General features: G+C 40.1%; 1 protein-coding gene across 2 annotated transcripts in view; it reads left to right on the plus strand.

Moving 5' to 3' along the window:
• The window catches only part of MEIS1 (Meis homeobox 1), a 127,257-nt gene that overhangs the window by 62,193 nt on the left and 45,779 nt on the right, over window positions 1-19,285 (plus strand). For both annotated transcript variants that reach the window (XM_024211116.2, XM_024211117.2), the window contains exon 8: window positions 2,965-3,110. In XM_024211116.2, coding sequence (XP_024066884.1) covers window positions 2,965-3,110 — 146 coding nt within the window. The remainder of the gene's footprint in view (window positions 1-2,964; window positions 3,111-19,285) is intronic.

Genomic DNA, 19,285 nt, shown 5'->3' on the forward strand with positions numbered 1-19,285 from the left:
TATGACATTTTCAGTTTCTGTCACTAGCAAACGCCACAACGTTGCTTGCACTAGTTGCTAAGAAGCTGTCAGAAACCATTAGCAGTTGGCTAAAGTTGCCCTATGGCATTTCCTCATGGCATCAGCAAAACGAGCATAAATCACCCAGTGGAGCCTACTGCTATACTAATGAGGCTGTAAGCTTGTTTATGGACTAGCATCATTTTTATGATTATTTCCACCTTTTCAGTTTGCCTTCATTTGGCGCTAGGAGAAGTCAACTTCAGGAATGAAGTCACTGCTGACATTTTACAAATGTGGTTCGTAGCTGCTACCATGTGGTTGGTCAATGGTTCTTCAAGTTTGGTTAGTGATGTTAAAAGAAAAAAGAAAAAAAAGGGGAAAGAAATTCTCTGGAGACCTCATAGAGGTGACTGTATCAAATTGCAGAGTGAATGGAAATGTTAAAAAACACAATTGACCATTTAGACTTTCCTCTGAGGTTTAGTCTTTACAGGATCAATTTTCAATTTAAAAAAGTGGAAGAGATTAAACAATTTATTTAAAATATATGAAAGTATTTGCTTTTAGAATAGTTTGTTGCTTTATTATCCACTTCCCCCTTTCACCTTCCCTAACTTGTGTCGGACAGGACTAGAGTTTATTGTTTTAGGCTTTTCTGAACATGCACCAGTATTTATACTGGATTGAAAGCATTTGCTTCCAATGAAAATCTTGTCTTAGATTACAACCCAGCAGTGTAATTTCCCTCCCAGATGGGAGTAAAGTAGCTGTATTTGCCTAAAAACAGTAGGAAGAACAAACTGTGCATTAAGCCAAGGCTGTTTTTGGCTTGAGCTAATGATGTAACAGAAACCTTTTATTTGGGATAGGTCACTGCCAGGGATTGAAGGAGGTGATCTGGCTCTCGCTTGAAAGGTTTCTCCATTGTATCTACATAAGTCTTCACTTAAAAAATTCTGTTCCTAATGCTTCTGCTTTCATACAGCAGAAATAAACAGGAAAGGTTCTGGGGAGTGTTATACATGGAATGCAGAAAGCTTTTCCTCTCCTAATGGAGTATATAATTCAGGTGCCCTGAAGGCATGCTTTCAGGAATTCTTTTGCCTGAGGTAATGGGAAGCTCAGGCTGCTTTAAGGCCTTGATTATCTATTGATGCACAAAGCTGGAAAAAAGTCATCTCCGTTGGATTATAGTACATATTTCCATAAATTATCAATGAATTCTCTTCTAGTCAGGCACTAGGCATTGCCTACTAAATTAATCTGAAGGGGGTTAGAAATGGATAGAAAGTATATTTTAAAAATAGTGGTAAAACAATCATAGGGAGGTGGTGAAAGACAGTGTCATTAGGTTAGAAGCTTTTCATTTTTAATCAATGAACATGTAATATTTTTCTTTTCCTTGCTCTTGTCTCACAGATAGAAAGTGGATTAGCCCATGGAAATTTTAAATGCTGTTGAGTTGTTTCCTTTGCTCATGTTTCTTTTATGAATTATTATTTTATATGGTGAATTGCTTCTCTGTATAAAAGCCTTTTTTTCTTTTTCTTTCTTTTTTTTTTAACCTACTGAGCTTTCAAAGAATTTATCAGCCAAAGATATCTGGACTCTTCATGAGGACCTTGTTTTATAAATATGAATATTCAAGTCTAGTCTTGCATTAAATACACACAATCAGTCATAAGGACAGCTACAAATTCACTACAGTCAGTAGTAAAATTATATAAAAATGTAAAATACTAAAAATATAAAACTTTGTCACTTTTTTTAGTTAAACTCTACATAGTGTATGACAATTTTGACAGTCCAAAACCCATCTTTTGTTTTTTATTCCTAACAGAACAGAATTAAACTCTTGATTCAGCTCAGTTCAGTTTATTTTCTTGATCATTCTTGCCTCGGGGTGTAGAGAATACTTGCCTAATTGCATCACAACTCTGCACTTATCATAAAAGTACGATTCTTGGAAGCCATGATACATCATTCAATCCGCATGCGGGGGATGAAGAGAATAAATCACTATATGGATTTGTTTATGAACTACTTTTTGGGGTTTAAACAAAAATGGTGCACTGATTGACCAGGCACTCAAAACCATTGTTTTTCTCTGCACAATAGGCCGCTATTTCACCACCGACAAAAGCCACTGCTATCCAGTTTTATACTCCCGTAGATGAGCTGCTAATTTGGCGAGTTTAAGGCCCTCTCTATGTTAAGGAAATTTGTGCTGGATCAATGTAATTACATTGGTGCAAACACCTAACATAGATTTGGTGCACCAGCACAAGGCAGGGCTTACATACTGCATTGGTATAAGTGTAGTTAACCCAGCATGAATTTCTTTGGGCCGGGATTTTTAACAGCATCTCAGGAGATTAGGTGCCCAAGTCCCAGTGAAAGTGAATGTGAGTCGGGCATCTAGATGCTTTGAAAATTCCAGTCTTAATATAGATAGAGCCTCAATCTTACTATTGTCGTTTTGAACTTGGGTAGAGGACCAAATGGTGCAAGAGATTTGCCAGCAAGCTGACTCTGAATTTGAACTTTGCATCTCAGAGTGGAACATGGCATCTGGGCTGCTGCATGTTAAGGTGACATAACATCATCAATACATTATAAGCCACAATTTGAGTCAAACACCATTTGCCTGATCTGTAAACACAGAGAGATTTCTGTGAAGGTAATGAAGAGACTCCCCCTCCTCCAGCTTGGCAAGCAGGGTGCTTAATTCACTTTTTTTGTTGCTGTGCTGAATGAAATGAGAGAAATGGCTATCTCATTCTTATAGTTGTTCAGAATAAACCAGAATTTGTCTGAGAGAGGTTATTTTCTCCCCCTCCCCAGGAATTACAGCACAAAAGAATTTATATCCCATTTAAATATTCATATACCCCAAAGTCAGGCTTTGACTGAAGTATCTAAAGATAGCATAAGTCAAAATTTGATTCACTATATTTACAGGTGACGGCTTGGACAACAGTGTAGCTTCCCCCAGCACAGGTGATGATGATGATCCAGATAAGGACAAAAAGCGACATAAAAAGCGTGGCATCTTTCCCAAAGTAGCCACAAATATCATGAGGGCATGGCTGTTCCAGCATCTAACAGTAAGTGAACTCTAGATCACATTTGTGAAATGAACATGGAAAATGTCATGGTCGTGGTGGTAGTAGACAAAAATATTTAATAACATGTTACTGACAGGCAGTTCAGGGTGCTTTTCCAATTGTGTCTTTACATCATTTGCTAGATGCCAGAGAGAGAGTATTTATAGTATATCTTTGTTTTTGTTGCTTTTAGCTCTTTGGTTTGAGTGCAGTTGTTAACAGGAGGTCATCGGAAAGTGTGATAGATCTTACAGTAATAACATTAGACCAATCCTGCCCTTGTTCACATGGCTGCAGCTCCTGTTGACTTCAGTGTGAATTGCTGCTTTGTAGAGGAGAGCAGAGTTTGGCCCATTGTTCTGTGTTCTGGAGAACCTCAGAGAATCAATTAGGGGAAAAAAAACCAAAGCTTTTATTCAGATATGTGTCAGAGATCAGAGAATTCCTATCAGAGAGAGGTCGGAGTGTATCTGCTGTAATGGAAGAGCATCATTTTTAATTTGTTTGAGACTTTCTCAGTCCCAGAGTGTAAGTTATCACTGTATTTAATATCACAAAGGGGGGGGGGGAAGATGTACAGTTATTTTGTTGCCACAGCAACTATATTTATTTCTGTGATTAGGAATAAAAACTCTAGGAAGGAGCATTGGGTTGAGCTTTAGGCTGCTGCTTTCATTAATGATGTACAGTGTCTGTCAAGCCTTCAGTTGTTACCTGGCAGTCAGACATTTCTAGTGCCATCCCTTTTTGGAGTCAAATTATGGCTTCCATATGGTGAAGCATCACCATGTGTTCGTTCACGTGCGATTTAGGCCCACAGACTTTGGGTTAGGGGTAAAGTAAGCCAATCAACTCACTCAACCACAATGGGTTTCTGCCAAATTAGTAAATATCAATTAATGTTTCCTCTTGTCATCCCTACTTCCTTCCCTGTGCCAAATAACTAGAGACTGGATGTCTGACAAAACTGTATCAGGCAGGGAATTCTTCCCTTCTTACACCATCCTGGACTGCTATAAATGAACCTTCATGCCTGATCACGCTTGCTCAAGCCCAGATAGGTCCTTAGACACCTCCCAGTTGATCTCCCTTACTGGCACAGTCCACACCAACTGGTATAGTGGCACCATGCTATCCCTGTATCAAGAGCATCTTAGAGCACTCCAAGGTAGTGTTTCAGAAGGTTGAAGTTATGTTACAAATGAAAAGGGAATGCTTAACCCCCATTACAAGGCTGTCTTCTCACCAGATATACAATGAGAATCTGGCAGGCTCTAATGCCACTCAGTGACATACAAGGTTGCAGGCAACTGACACCGAAGTATTCTGCAAATAGCCAATGGATACACTCAATCTTGGCCCTTAAGTCTAGTGACATTCTGATCCTCATACCAGCCTGACATCTCTGCACCAGCTGGCTGATGCAATGGCTGCCAATTTCTTTCCTACACTCCAAGATTGGAGAGAGACACTGTGGCAACTCTGCAGTTACAATGGAAACAATTACAACGCACAACCAAGTGCAATAATCAAACTCAGACCAGCCCCTACACTTCCTGCTTGAACTGTCTTATATCTGAGGTGCTCTAAGAAATATTTATTATTTATATTATCAATATTTATTTCCAGAAGCACAGACAACGTGCTAAGTGCTTTCCAAACTTGGGCAATGAGTGTGAATGGTGCATTGCAGATATAAGACAATTGCTTTGCTGCAAGGTGCTTACTATAACAAGTAGACTGCCACTAGTTGGTGGCAAGTACATCCTGGAGCAATGCCAATGAAGTAACCTCCTCATTCTGTAGAGTGAAGGCAGTAATCTCCAGGACCAGTGCAATAAAGGGAATGCTCCTTCTCCAGCATAGCATTGAACTGAAATCTAATTAAAAATCCACCATCCCTGCGGAGGAGCAGCCAAACCAGAGTTAGCCGTGTTGTAATTAACAAAGGCTTAATGAAGACCCTCCTTATCCATACATTTGTGCAGCATCGTGCTGGCTTAAAATAAAATAAAAAATTAATGGAGATATCCTATCTCCTAGAACTGGAAGGGACCTTGAAAGGTCATTGAGTCCAGCCCCCTGCCTTCACTAGCAGGACCAAGTACTGATTTTGTCCCAGATCCCTAAGTGTCCCCCTCAAGGATTGAACTCGCAATGCTGGGTTTAGCAGGCCAATGCTCAAACCACTGAGCTATCCCTCCCCCCTGGCTTGAGGCTTGCCTGATCAGTCTTGTAAAACTGTAAAGGATCACCCTCCCTACTTCCAGCAACTGCAGGTGGTTCATTGTTCTAGCCAAGTCATATCAGCTCCAGGTGGATCATGGACCGTTCTCCAATACAAAAAAACGTGAAAAGGTTGCCCAGAGAAGCAGACATTTTAGGCTCTCTAGAGAGCACGTTGTGGTTAATAGCAGACTAAGAATACAAAGTTACCATAACATGGTCATACATGGTAAGGAGATGTCTTTATACTCTGGAAGGCTACATACAGCTTTGGCCTATCCCTCCACCAGTGAAAGCACTAGAGAACATCTGCATTGAAATGGGTGACTGATCACGTGTGTGCAGAAAGAATTCAGTGATGTATGTTGATATTTTGGAAAGAGATGACTTTAACTGGACTAGGGCTGTAGATTGCTGCATGACACACTGCTTCTGACATGCCACATTAGAGACAACAGAAAAAACCAAGAATACAGTCCAGTAGCAACTGCAGGTATTTGGGGCAACTGATCTTTCTACCAGTTCAAACACCATCAGATGCCAAAGTCCTGTAAGAACACGCATTGTGGAAGGCTCATGCACTTGCTTCCTGGAAATGAGACAGACAATGCCATTGTTTCTGTGATTTATGTACCTGTAAGTTAGGTATTCAGTGGTAGATACCTTAGGATGATGATGCCCACAAGTCGCATCATTCTGTGGGATTGCCTTGACTGGGGTTAGTAATATGCATGAAGGACCTGATTACTACTGAATTTCCAGGCCCAAGTCAGAACTGGGAAAAATTTGGAAGTGGTAACAGCCCAGTCTAGCTTATAAAACTTCTGGACATCTAATGACTGCTTGGTGGATCAATCCTCTATAAACGTGCACACCAGAACCATTGTCTCCCCAGTGCATTGGACTCTCCTTACAGATTAGAGTACAATACTCATTCAATCCTCTCCTAAAAAAATCTCTCAGGAAAAGATCTCAAACCTGCAGGTCTCTTCATTTCCTTGAAAAGACAGATGAAATGGTGGACAATTAACACAAACAGCCACCAGGAAGAATCAAAAAGCATGAGCCAGAGTGGTGACGCAAGGTTCAGGTGCTCCAGAAGAGAAAGCAGTTTACTGTTGGCTAACTTTACATGCCTCAGGTGCATATTGCACCGATCTTTGAGCTGTTGTACGTCATCAGCTGACGGACAAATGAATCAAGTTCATTACTAAGGAATGTGTGAGAGGAAGGGAGGCCCCTCTGTCCTTTTTCATTTAAGGGTACCTGTCTTACTAGCCAAGCCTGAAATATCAGGAGACACTGACAGTCCTGATTCCTGGTTACTAACGCAGAACCTTTGAACATTCTGCACTCTCAAGATTATAGTCCATCTGAGAAAAGAACTAAACTTCTTGAAAACTATGTAAGAAACAGCACAGCCTATAGGCATGGTTCTGTTAGAATAAATTGGAAATTAGAATCCATAAAGAAAAAAATATTCCTTTTAGAAGGCTAGACTCCAAAGGCTTTGCCATCGTAATGTAGGTTCAGTATTTAAAGACCAGATGCGCCACAAGATCCATTGGCATCTGCAGGGTCACTTTAGCCCACAGCTGAGTGAGAGATGCTCCTGGAGGGAAAAGTGTCACACCTTGTTAAGCCTGAAGAAATGCCTGGTGGGAAAGGGGTGGAACTAATGACAGTGATCCAGCTGCTTGACCCATTGCCAGGCCTGGCACTGTATTTTGAATGGCCTGTATGTGCAGCATCCAGGGCAGGAAAAAATGGGAGGGAATATATCCCCAAATCCCATTCTTGCCTTACCTGCCTCACCCCCATGAGTTCAACATTCTGGTGGTGCAGATAACAAATTCTGGTAACTCAGCATGGGCAGTAAGGAGACAGATTCCCACCTGAGAATCATGTGGCAGAAGCTGGCCTAGGAGGGGATGTAAGACCCAGACCCACAATCAGAGCTTGCCGTAGGGGTCGGAGGGTTGAGCCATTGCTCAGGTTGCCTTGCTCACGGGGGTGCCGTGCTGGTACCTCTGACCCACTGACAGCCAACGGGGCTTAGAGGCAGCCAGGCAGGCGCGGCAGTGTCTGGAGAGGGTGGACGGACTGAGCTGCAGGAGGGCAGCTGGACCGGCCAGGTAACTCCTGCGAAGCCGGGGTGCCCCTCTTCCCCTGCTGTCTGCAGCCACTGCTGCTACTGCCTCCCCTCCCCCCGGTGCCCGTGGAGCCACCCCTGGCCAAGCCGCTCAGGTGCTGGAGCCTGCCTCCTGTCCGCTGTGCAGGGTGGGGCATGGTGGTGAGGGGGCGCTGGTGTCGGGGTGTCCCCCTTCCCTCACCCGTGTACCCAGTCTCCACTGACTGGGGTGGGTAGTCAGGGGCTGCATGTCTGTGCTGGTGCCTCTGGGTCTGACGTTGGTTCTGCCGGGGATGCTGTTCAGGCTCCTAAATGCTCTGCTTAAAGAGACAGCATGCTGACACACTTACTCAGGCACACTCACTCCAACGCAAACACATTCTCTCTCTTTCTCTCTCTCACATGTCGTAGCTGTTGCTTCTTGGTACTTCCTGTCGAAATGCGCAAGGCACATATATTCTCTGAAATTTTATTCTTTAAAAGTTCGTTCAGGATTACAGTGCTGTTAGTTTAGTTTTTTGATTGATCTGTGCATTTCATAATTTTATTTTTCTTATTCTTAAATTTTAATTCTTTGAGTAGTGAGTTCTAAAATGCCTAACCTGTCCTGGTTGGAGTAATTGTCCTTTGTAGGTGACAAATCTGAGCAACTGTCACAGATTGAAGTGTCAGTAGAGGAGGTTTTGGAATTAATCGATAAACTTAACAGTAACAAGTCACCGGGACCAGATGGCATTTACCCAAGAGTTCTGAAAGAACTCAAATGTGAAATTGCAGAACTATTAACTATGGTTTGTAACCTGTCCTTTAAATCAGCTTCTGCACCCAATGACTGGAAGATAGCTAATGTAACGCCAATATTTAAAAAGGGCTCTAGAGGTGATCCCAGCAATTACAGACCAGTAAGTCTAATGTCAGTACCGGGCAAATTAGTTGAAACAATAGTAAAGAATAAAATTGTCAGACACATAGAAGAACATAAATTGTTGGGCAAAAGTCAACATGGTTTCTGTAAAGGGAAATCATGTCTTATTAATCTATTAGGGTTCTTTGAAGGGGTCAAAAAACATGTGGACAAGGGGGATCCAGTGGACATAGTGTACTTAGATTTCCAGAAAGCCTTTGACAAGGTCCCTCACCAAAGGCTCTTACGTAAATTAAGTTGTCATGGGATAAGTGGGAAGATCCTTTCATGGATTGAGAACTAGTTAAAAGACAGGGAACAAAGGGTAGGAATAAATGGTAAATTTTCAGAATGGAGAGAGGTAACTAGTGGTGTTCCCCAAGGGTCAGTCCTAGGACCAGTCCTATTCAACTTATTCATAAATGATCTGGAGAAAGGGTAAACAGTGAGGTGGCAAAGTTTGCAGACGATACTAAACTGCTCAAGATAGTTAAGACCAAAGCAGACTGTGAAGAATTTCAAAAAGATCTCTCAAAACTAAGTGATTGGGCAACAAAATGGCAAATGAAATTTAATGTGGATAAAGGTAAAGTAATAAACATTGGAAAAAATAACCCCAACTATACATACAATATGATGGGGGCTAATTTAGCTACAACTAATCAGGAAAAAGATCTTGGAGTCATCATGGATAGTTCTCTGAAGACGTCCACGCAGTGTGCAGCGGCAGTCAAAAAAGCAAACAGGATGTTAGGAATCATTAAAAAGGGGATAGAGAATAAGACAGAGAATATCTTATTGCCCTTATATAAATCCATGGTACGCCCACATCTTGAATACTGCGTACAGATGTGGTCTCCTCATCTCAAAAAAGATATACTAGCATTAGAAAAGATTCAAAGAAGGGCAACTAAAATGATTGGTATCCGGGGGTAGCCGTGTTAGTCTGTATCCACTAAAACAACAAGGAGTCCAGTGGCACCTTAAAGAGGTGAGTAAAAAACCTCACTTCTTCAGTTGCATCTGAAGAAGTGAGGTTTTTTACCCCTGAAAGCTTATGTCCAAATAACTCTGTTAGTCTTTAAGGTGCCACTGGACTCCTTGTTGCTAAAATGATTAGGGATTTGGAACGGGTCCCATATGAGGAGAGATTAAAGAGACTAGGGGCACGTCTTCACTACCCGCCGGATCAGCGGGTAGCAATCGGTCTATTGGGGATCAACTTATCGCGTCTAGTGAAGACGCGATAAAATCGATCCCTGATTGCTCTGCCGTCGACTCTGGAAATCCACCGCGGCAAGAGGCGGCAGCGGAGTCGACGGCGGCGCGGCGCGGCAGCGGTCGACTTGCCACCGTCCTCACAGCCAGGTAAGTCGACCTAAAATACGCAACTTCAGCTACGCTATTCACGTAGCTGAAGTTGCGTATCTTAGGTCAACCCCCCGCTGTAGTGTAGACCTAGCCTAGGACTTTTCAGCTTGGAAAAGAGGAGACTAAGGGGGGATATGATAGAAGTATATAAAATCATGAGTGGTGTGGAGAAAATGAATAAGGAAAAGTTATTTGCTTGTTCCCATAATATAAGAACTAGGGGCTACCAAATAAAATTAATGGGCAGCAGGTTTAAAACAAATAAAAGGAAGTTGTTCTTCACATAGCACACAGTCAACCTGTGGAACTCCTTGCCTGAGGAGGTTGTGGAGGCTAGGACTATAACAGGGTTTAAAAGAGAACTAGATACATTCATGGAGGTTAAATCCATTAATAGCTATTAACCAGGATGGGTAAGGAATAGTGTCCCTAGCCACTGTTTGTCAGAGGGTGGAGATGGATGGCAGGAGAGAGATCACTTGATCATTACCTGTTAGGTTCACTCCCTCTGGGGCACCTGGCATTGATCACTGTTGGTAGACTGGATACTGGGCTGGATGGATCTTTGGTCTGACCCAGTATGGCCATTCTTATGTTCTTATGTACTTTTATTAACATATTGTGCTTTGTCTTGTCATTCATTATTTAAAGTGGTACAATCAAATAATAGTATCCTTCTATAATATAAATTTAGCTTTTATGCACCTTAGCAATGCCAGTTTAAAAAAGATTAGCTAAACATATAACTTTAGACACTTTGCAGGTGAAGGTCACTTATTTTCAAATGGTATTTGTAGTTATAGCTGTAAAATAACTTAAAATTTGTATGAGAATAGGTGCAGTTCCAAATACGATGCGAATGATGGAGTCAAATGTAGTGAGTCACGTACATGATTGTGATCGGTAAACATAAATGCCAAAATAATTAGAAAAATACATTCCTGATTTTAATAGAGAGAAAAATAAACGTTAATCACATATGTTAAAATTAAGTAAATATGTTTTTAGTGGAGTTAAAAACAATTGACTAAAATAAAGTTGGATAATGGCAATAATGCAGAATGTGTCTGTTAGAGAAAGTAAGCCGATTTTATTAATGTTTATTTCTCTCTCCTAAAGATAGTGAACAAAGTATCAAACTCGTGTTTCTGATATCTGTGTTAAAGCTCCAGAACTGATACCTCAAGGTTTAGGATTGGGAACATTTTGCTGTATTATCTCCTGATTGTTCTAAACTTACATATAAACTTAAAATATGTCTCGAAGTGGTGTTTGTATATCTTTTTTCTTTCTTTATATAGGAATTAGATCCAGTGCTCCTGTCAGCTAATTTCTAAATTATTTGGGGAAAAAAATAGTTTTCTCAGGTTAAAGTTGCCCCCCACAAAAAATCTGAAATGATGGCCATGGGCTCCAGCAAGATGCAGCCCACGTGTGACAGCGCAGAGCCCGTCTTGAGTCGAGTGCCAGGCTCCACAAGCCGCAGCAGCAGTGCAGAAGTCAGAGTGGCAGTACACCATATATACCACCCTTACTTCTGCACCGCTGCAGGCTGCAGCGTTGTCTACAGAGCTGGGCGCCCAGCCAGTGCTTAATTTCTGCTGGGGCTGAGCTCCACCACCCCTTTCAATACAAAGTTTAGCACTGGAGGAGGCAGAGAAGCCTGGGGAGCTCTGGGGACCAGGAACAAAAAGGGGGATGGAGTGCCCCTGTGGCCCAGGGTGCCATTTTCCCTGAGGCTGGCACTGCCCACAGTTCACAGGATGGGGCAGAGTAGGCGCTGCCTCATCTGGATCTTTATCCATAGCGTTGCAGAATTGACAGACAAAGACTTAGTGTATGAGAGAGACTGAGGCTTGGTCTACACTCACCCCCCCAAATCGAACTAAGGTACGCAACTTCAGCTACGTAAATAACGTAGCTGAAGTTCAAAGTACCTTAGTTCGATCTTACCTCGCTCCACACGCGGCAAGCAGGCTCCCCCGTCGACTCCGCGGTACTCCTCTCGTCTAGCTGGAGTACCGCATTCGATGGCGAGCACTTCCTGGTTCGACTTATCGCGTCCAGACAAGACGCGATAAGTCGAAACCCAGAAATTCGATTGCCAGCCGCCGAACTAGCGGCTGGGTGTAGACATACCCTGAGAGCACGCCCCACACACTAACACTAGGAGGAAGGGGCAGAAGAAACCATGGATTCTAGATTTTTAAAATAGCATTGGATTTTTCCTTTTTTGGCAATGTTAGTGATGCGATCTAATTTTTTTTTTTAATTCCTTTTCCCAACTATTGCAATTTCTTTAATAAAACAAAGTGAAAAAAGTTAGGGAGGCCGTATTTTCCAGTGGATACAGCCCTGGACTAGGAATCAGATCATGGTTCTGTCCTCAGTTCTGGTACTGACTTGCAGCAAATCATTTAACTTCTCTGTGTTTTAATTTCCCCATCTGTAAAATGGGGTGATGATACTTACCCATAGAGATTTATAGATGAAAAGCGCTGTATAAGTACTAAGCGCATTCCATTGGTAGCAATGTAAAAAAACAGCATTCTAATTGGCTGGTGGCAATTCCTAATTGGACTGTTATCTCAAATAACTTTTTTCAAAGATAAAAACTTTCTCTCAATTATTAACATTAATATACATCAGTGACAGGGAGTCAAGTGATCTAGACAGTAATTGCTGAGTTTCATACTAATGATTAGTGGTTGGAATGATTTAAAAGAAATGTAGAACTAATACAGTCTTCAGAAAGTGTATAGATTGGTTTTAATTTACTCTATGCAGTTATTACATTAAAAAAAATTAAGTCTTCTGTGTACAGATAGGAACCTTCTTCTCTAATGTTTGCCCTTAAATTCTCATTTTCCACATAAAAGTAAACTCTCTCTCTTTGTTGAACCCCCCTCCCACTCATTAAGGCTTTAACTTCTTGAATGCCATATTTGTACAGTACTCCCACAGCAGTGTCATTCAGCAAATCCCCATTATTTTCAGCGATGCAGCAGGACAGACTTAGTATATGTCCAAAGGCCACACAAATGCTGTTTTCTCTGGTTGTAGACTGTGCATTCAGGGACACTCAGGGGGATAAATTAATCCAGATTGGCTACTGCTATTATTTTTAGCATAGAGGAAAATTAGGACACCAGTGGTTAAATGTTATTAAAATAGTGACCACACTGGCAGCTTAAAACTAAATATTTTTAGCCACTGTTACTCTGACATTGGGGCTTACTTTTTATTAAAATTCTACACTGGAACAGGTGGCCAATTTTGCTATTAGTTAGGCAAAACATATCTGTGACCCTTGTAATTTACATAAGTGAGCATGTTAAGTTGTCTCACATACATCACAATTTACATAAAATCTGCTATAAAACTGTAAAACAGTCCAGGAAGCTGCATATCACCCAGAAGCTGGTGCATTATGGCAAAGTAGGTGGAACATACCCAAACAGCAGGGGCTCCTAAGACAGTAAATGTTTCAAGCAAAATAAGGCTGGGATTTGGGTGAGTTCTTCTGATGGCATGGCAGGGTGTTTGTCTCAAGCCTGATGTTCTGTCAAAACATCATGGTGTTATAGCTAAAAGTCAACAAGTTTTATCAAAACATTTTTTTGTGATACAGTCCATGCCAAGATTTTGTGGGCCCCAAATTCTATATCTGAGACCAGTTAATGTGCAAGGATTGTATCATGACATCAGTTTTTAAGCAGAACTCCTCATTGAAATACATGGCCTCAAGTGAGGTTTGTAGAAAGATCTGTATAAATGTAATTGTGACAAAGGCAGGTATAATTTCTACTTTAATCCTGGACATACTGTTAGCCAAGTCTTCCCTTGATCCCATCTCCTTTCTCAGCTTTAAAATGTGTTTTAAAATCAGTTTAAAAAAATGTTTCGTCCACCCCTTGAATCTAGTCATGAACACACTCTATCCTTTAAATCCGCTATAATTTAAAACATTGGAATTAAAAACCTCATTTTATTTTGGGGATTATGCAATGTAATTGGTTTGGTTCTGTGATGAGTATTTGATGATCTACACGTTCATCATGTAATCAGGCAAAAAAAAAAACCAACCCATAAAATTATAATCCCAAAAGATGTTTAATAACAATTTAAACTATTGAAGACTTTGTTTAAACCCATTAGGGGATTATAAACTATATTTTTTTTAATGGTGCCAAGAGGTAAATTTGTAGGACTTCAAACACCTTTTTAAAAACAAATTACCATGATCTAAAATGTGAATGAGCCAAGGATTTGCTTAAGGTGAACCCCGTCATTTAATCAGACTTCTTAATTTTTTTTAACATCATTTGCAAGAATTTTCTAAAGAGTTTGTTTTGCTGAAATGGCAGAATAGACAAAATACTTACTGGGATTTGCTGTCTGTTGAGTGAAAAATAAGTTTTCCCCATGGCTATGTCTAGGTTTTGAATCTTAATTAATAACCCTGATACATTTGTAAAAAATGGAAAATATACAAATAAATAAAATAAAAGCTTTTTAGCAATGATTTTATTTGGCAGAAAGAACTTATTAGAAAGAGACTATTGTTTTAGATTATTGTAAGATTAAATTTGTGATCAGAATTAGATCAGTTAAGGAGCATATGTCATATCATGATGTTTTTCTTTTTGACGATATTATTCTAACATTAAAAATACCCAATCATGTCATATTGCTTAAATTTAATATATTTCACATATATGTTTGGTTACTTTGCAAGCTAACTACTTTTTACATTCACAGTTAAAGCAGGCTCCGTTTCGAGTCTTTTCTGGTCGCTCTTCAGTTCCATATAATGTACAGTTTTGCAAAGATGCAAATGTGGTTAATGTGCCTCTCAGACTATGTGTAGGTCCATCTAGAATGTGTGTTACATTTTTGGATAGAGGTAGTAGTCACAGCACATGGGAGCACATACTGGCCTGCTGACAGCATAAAAAGGAAAGGACTGACTGACACCAGAAATCTTTGTGTTCTCCTCCTCTTCAGAACGATTGGTTGGAAATATTAGCAGGAAACAGGGCAACTTAAATTAACCCTTCCTAACTTCATCCTGCACAGCTGATGTTTGCACTGCAAAATACCATAGATCTCATGGAGTTTGCCAACATAACAGAGTTATATTTCAATATGGACTCAGACTTTTTCTTGTTTCTCCAAACATATGCCTTCTCTTTCACTTAATTTTATTGTGGACAATGCAATAAATTTTTTTATAAGCCTTCCTAGTGACAGGTGTCCAGGATTCATGGATGAGGAAGGCATCTTTAACTAAAAGGATGGCACCATGAACCCAATCTTCCTTCACAGGTTGAGAGTCGGCGTTTCATATTAAGGGATGAAAATTATCCTGAAGATCTGTCAACATACTCTCCAACAAAGAATATGAACCTGAGTAGAAAGCTCCGGAAGATAAAAAGAACCAGGATTCAAATAGCTGCATGCAAATTAATGTATTGACATCACAACTGCTATACAGTTTGTACAGAGATACTCTGGCAAAAGCTTGACCACTTTAATCTTCCCCAAAACTGTTGCTTTTGACTTGCTCTCCACCCAAAGAATTATTCCATCTGATGATTGAGGTGGCTGAAAAGACTTAGGCTTTGCCATATTTAGTGGAAGCTGCTTTTGTTGCAGGCTAGTTGCTGATGTCCTCCAACTGTCATTCTTTCATGTTCACTGCCTAGATAGAGCTCTCGTACGCTAGATGAAAGCTCTTGGATTCAATCACAGATTCCCTGTTCTGAAAGACAGCACCTTCTATATTATTGTTGTTCCTGATCTGAGCTAAATTGTCCCTGCAGAGGAAAACATGGTATTGACTGTTTTTTGGCTAATGCTGGATCGTAAATGAGAAGTTCTAGTCAGTTGATTGTGAATGGATTCCTCCACTGATCACTCTTCTCTTCAAACAGACACTCCTCTGTCTGTACCCTACCTAGCCAATAGGCTGGCATCATTCTCTATAATCCCGTCTTTTTTCAGTTTTCCATCGTTTGGGCCACGAAGGAAATTTCTCTGACTTCTGATTAAAACAACATATTATCCAAACTGTCTGACCTATAATATCTGTCTCTAGCTCCACGTGACCGCTGAAAGCATTTTGATTGAAGCCAAAACCTATCCAGTAGACCAACTAGATTTTTTTTTCCAAAGAGAAATCCTTTCCCATAAGTCCTGTCTTACTTTATTGCAGATTTTTTCCCACCTCCTGGCTTGTAGCCATTGTAGTGTGTGTGTGTGTGTGTGTGTGTGTGTGTGTGTGTGTGTGTGTGTGTGTGTGTGTGTGGAAACCACCTTAAAGTCAAAGAATTTCAATTCCTCAGAAGCCAATGAAACACATTATTTTATAGTTTTGGGCAAAAATCCAAATCTTCTAAGAATTGGAGGAAAACTGAAAAAAGAAACTATGAATATGCACCAAATGTTAAAATTACACTTGCTTTAATTGTACTTGAACACCTTTTGTGGTCTATTTTCAGAAACGACTTTACTATGAGCAGTATTTGCAGAAATACAATATTGGAGTGAACATTGGAAAATGTTCATGGAAAGCAGTCTCTTTTTTTAATCTACTGTAATAATTCACATAGGAGACCTGATTCTTGGGTTAACCTCATCCAATAAAGTGAAAGAAACATATAATGTGACCGTCTGTATCTGTCCAGTCAAAACTACCTGAAATTAAAGTACCAAACATTTTTGGGGAGGGGAAAAATCATGCCAACAAATTTCAGATCCAAAATTATTCACAGGAATATTTTGGTGAATTTTGAATAACCGATACATTAAAGGAAATTGGAATATTGTGGCAAATAATTTGCAAACAAGAAACGAGGCAAAATTCATTGGCTAAATGTATTAGTTGTTTGCCTAGTTCATCCTCTAACACAGCTTCTACAACGGAGAGTTCTTGAAGGCGTCTGCATTGCTCTTCAGACACAAATGACATATCTATGTAAATTTTGAGCCTGAAGCTCTTGGCTCCTTGGGTGATTACCAATTTTTAAGGAGTTTCATGAAGCACCTGTGTAAACTAATAATGTGGTCAGGTGAAAGTACCGAAGTGCGCTGCCCCAGAAGGGTTAGGCATGGTCATCTGCCATGTAAAATAAGCTCTGTCTCTTAACAGGGCTAGATTCAGAAGTGATACACAAAGTTGTGCAAGTTAGACTCCTGTGCCCTAGTTTAGACGACTCCTACGCCTGCTTACATCAGCTACATCCATGTCTATGGGGATCCAAGATAGTATAACGTACACTTTCTTCCAGCTCTTCAGTGTAAGTTAAAACAGGATGGGGACTGCTTTAACTTGCATCTTTTTACAAGACCTGGGTCAGAAAGTATTTTGAGGTTTTTCCCCTCTGCAGAGAATGTTGACTTTTTGTTGGAAAACAGAAATGTTTTCATTTTTTTGACAAAAAGGTGAGTTTTTCTACAGAAAGCAAAAAAAAAAAAAAATCAAAAAAATTGTTTTATTCTTTGTATTTATAGTAAAAAACCCAGCTTCAGTGAAAAGTTTTTGACCAGCCCTACTATTTACACCTTCCAGTTCCTCACCATGTAAATTACACCAATTTTGAATCCTTACATAAAGTCAGAGTATAAATAGGACTAACAAAGTCTGTTGGTGTACAGTGATCTAATTTAGCCCACCTTGCACCTGGACTTCCCAATTTGGAACCATAGTCCTTTTTAAAAAAAAAAAAAAATAAAGGATTCCCTTCACTTTCAGTAGCGTGCTACCATTTCAGTAAAATAGGTTCTGAAAGATTTATTGCTGGATCTTTCCTCTTATAAACAAGAAACTGCCCAGAGAAGTATGCTTCAACCTGTTCTTTTCTTTATTAGTGATAAACCATTTTTTGTTACGAGATGGACAATATTAACATACTGAAATCATTCAGATTTTTTTTTTAAAAACAAAGCATTTATTTATAATGTATATAAATAAAACATTGTGAGGGAGTCTAACACAGGGAAAAAATGGAGTTGTGGGGCCAAACGTGATCATGCTTGAAATGGCTTTGGAAAATAATAGATTTCAAAAATTTCCTAAAAGTGGGTTAGGGAGACAGTGTCTGATGTCAAGGGACTCCTTCGGTCCACAACATTCTCTCAAGACAGCAGTGATGAAGTGGAACAATCCATGACTGGAAGACCTGGGAGCAGTATGATTCACGTCAGCTAAATTCTGCCAGACTTTTGGGGTCTCTGGCTAATGATTGTATTCACAATGGAACTGAACATACCCTAATTCTAGATGGCTTTGGATAATTAGAAGACCCCCTGATTGAGTTTTAGTGCTTACCTGCCATGAGCTCAGAGGGGATACTGACTTTGCATCCTACCTGGACAGCTGCAGAAGAGAAGAAAAACCTAGATACAACCATCAGGTTTTGCCATCCCAGACTTTGGACCCCCTTAAGTGGGTATAGGATTTGGGCCTTAAAGCCAAATAATTTTTGGATAACAGACAACCTTTCTTAAGGTTTTTTTTCTGCCGTCTGGCAGGTAAGCCTGAGAGCTACGTCTCTAGTTTGTCTTATGAAGATACAGCAAACTGTGAAGATACAATTGTTCACCAAGCTGGAATCCAGCTATATTTTCTTCAGTGCAGCAGGCTGTAAACCCTGGAGGGTTATTAACCACAGCTTTGGGGTAGGATCATTTTAAAGCTGATAACTAGAATCTTAGTATTCTTATGAATAAAATATAATTTTAGTAATGTTTTCATAAACAGTAGTAATGGTGGCATTCTAGTAAACAGTGGTATTAGTCGCATCAAAATTGCACCACATTGGCTTTTAAATTACTCCACCTGTCTGTATGAATAGAATTTTCAGTATAGAAGCACACAGACAGCTGCTGTTAATGTTTTCTTGTCCCTGGGCAGATAATGCTGGCAAATCTACATGCATAAAGGACTGGTTTGTGATGTAAAACGGTACCTGACCTACTGGCTCTAGTGCTACAAAAGCAATGGCTTTAATTACAAATGGCGGTGTTTAGTTTTGTACATGTTTATGTAAAAATGTCATCTTCTACTAATATAACCTCTAGTTCACGTGCCCTGGCAATGTGACACTCACGGCAATAATTTTCAAAATAATTTGTGTTCTTTATTTTTAAACGAGAATCCTGTCTTGTTAAAATTCTGATAATTAGAGGCCCAAATGCCTTCTAGTTCCATTGGCTTCTCAGCACCATCCAGAGTTGGGCTCTATATGAAGTAGGAATTGTGTGTATTGTATAGTATAAGGTTTTGATGAGCGAGATTTTTTTATTAGATTTATTGTCCTTTACATAAAATTGGTATAATACAATGGTCCTTAGAGTTTAGCAGCCAAATTCTGCCCCGAGTTATACCCTGTAAAAACCCTTTTGCAGTTGATGGGGCTACATGGAGTGTAAATCAGGGCATAATTTGGCCCTACCAGTGCTGTAGCAGGCAGTCATGTGTTACATAGGAGAGCTGTTTTAAGCTCTATTAATTGTAGGACAGAGCAACAGGGAGGGGAT

Source organism: Terrapene carolina, unplaced genomic scaffold (genome assembly GCF_002925995.2).
Source record: "Terrapene carolina triunguis isolate 2854851 unplaced genomic scaffold, T_m_triunguis-2.0 Scaffold132, whole genome shotgun sequence".
Lineage (NCBI taxonomy): Eukaryota > Metazoa > Chordata > Testudines > Emydidae > Terrapene > Terrapene triunguis.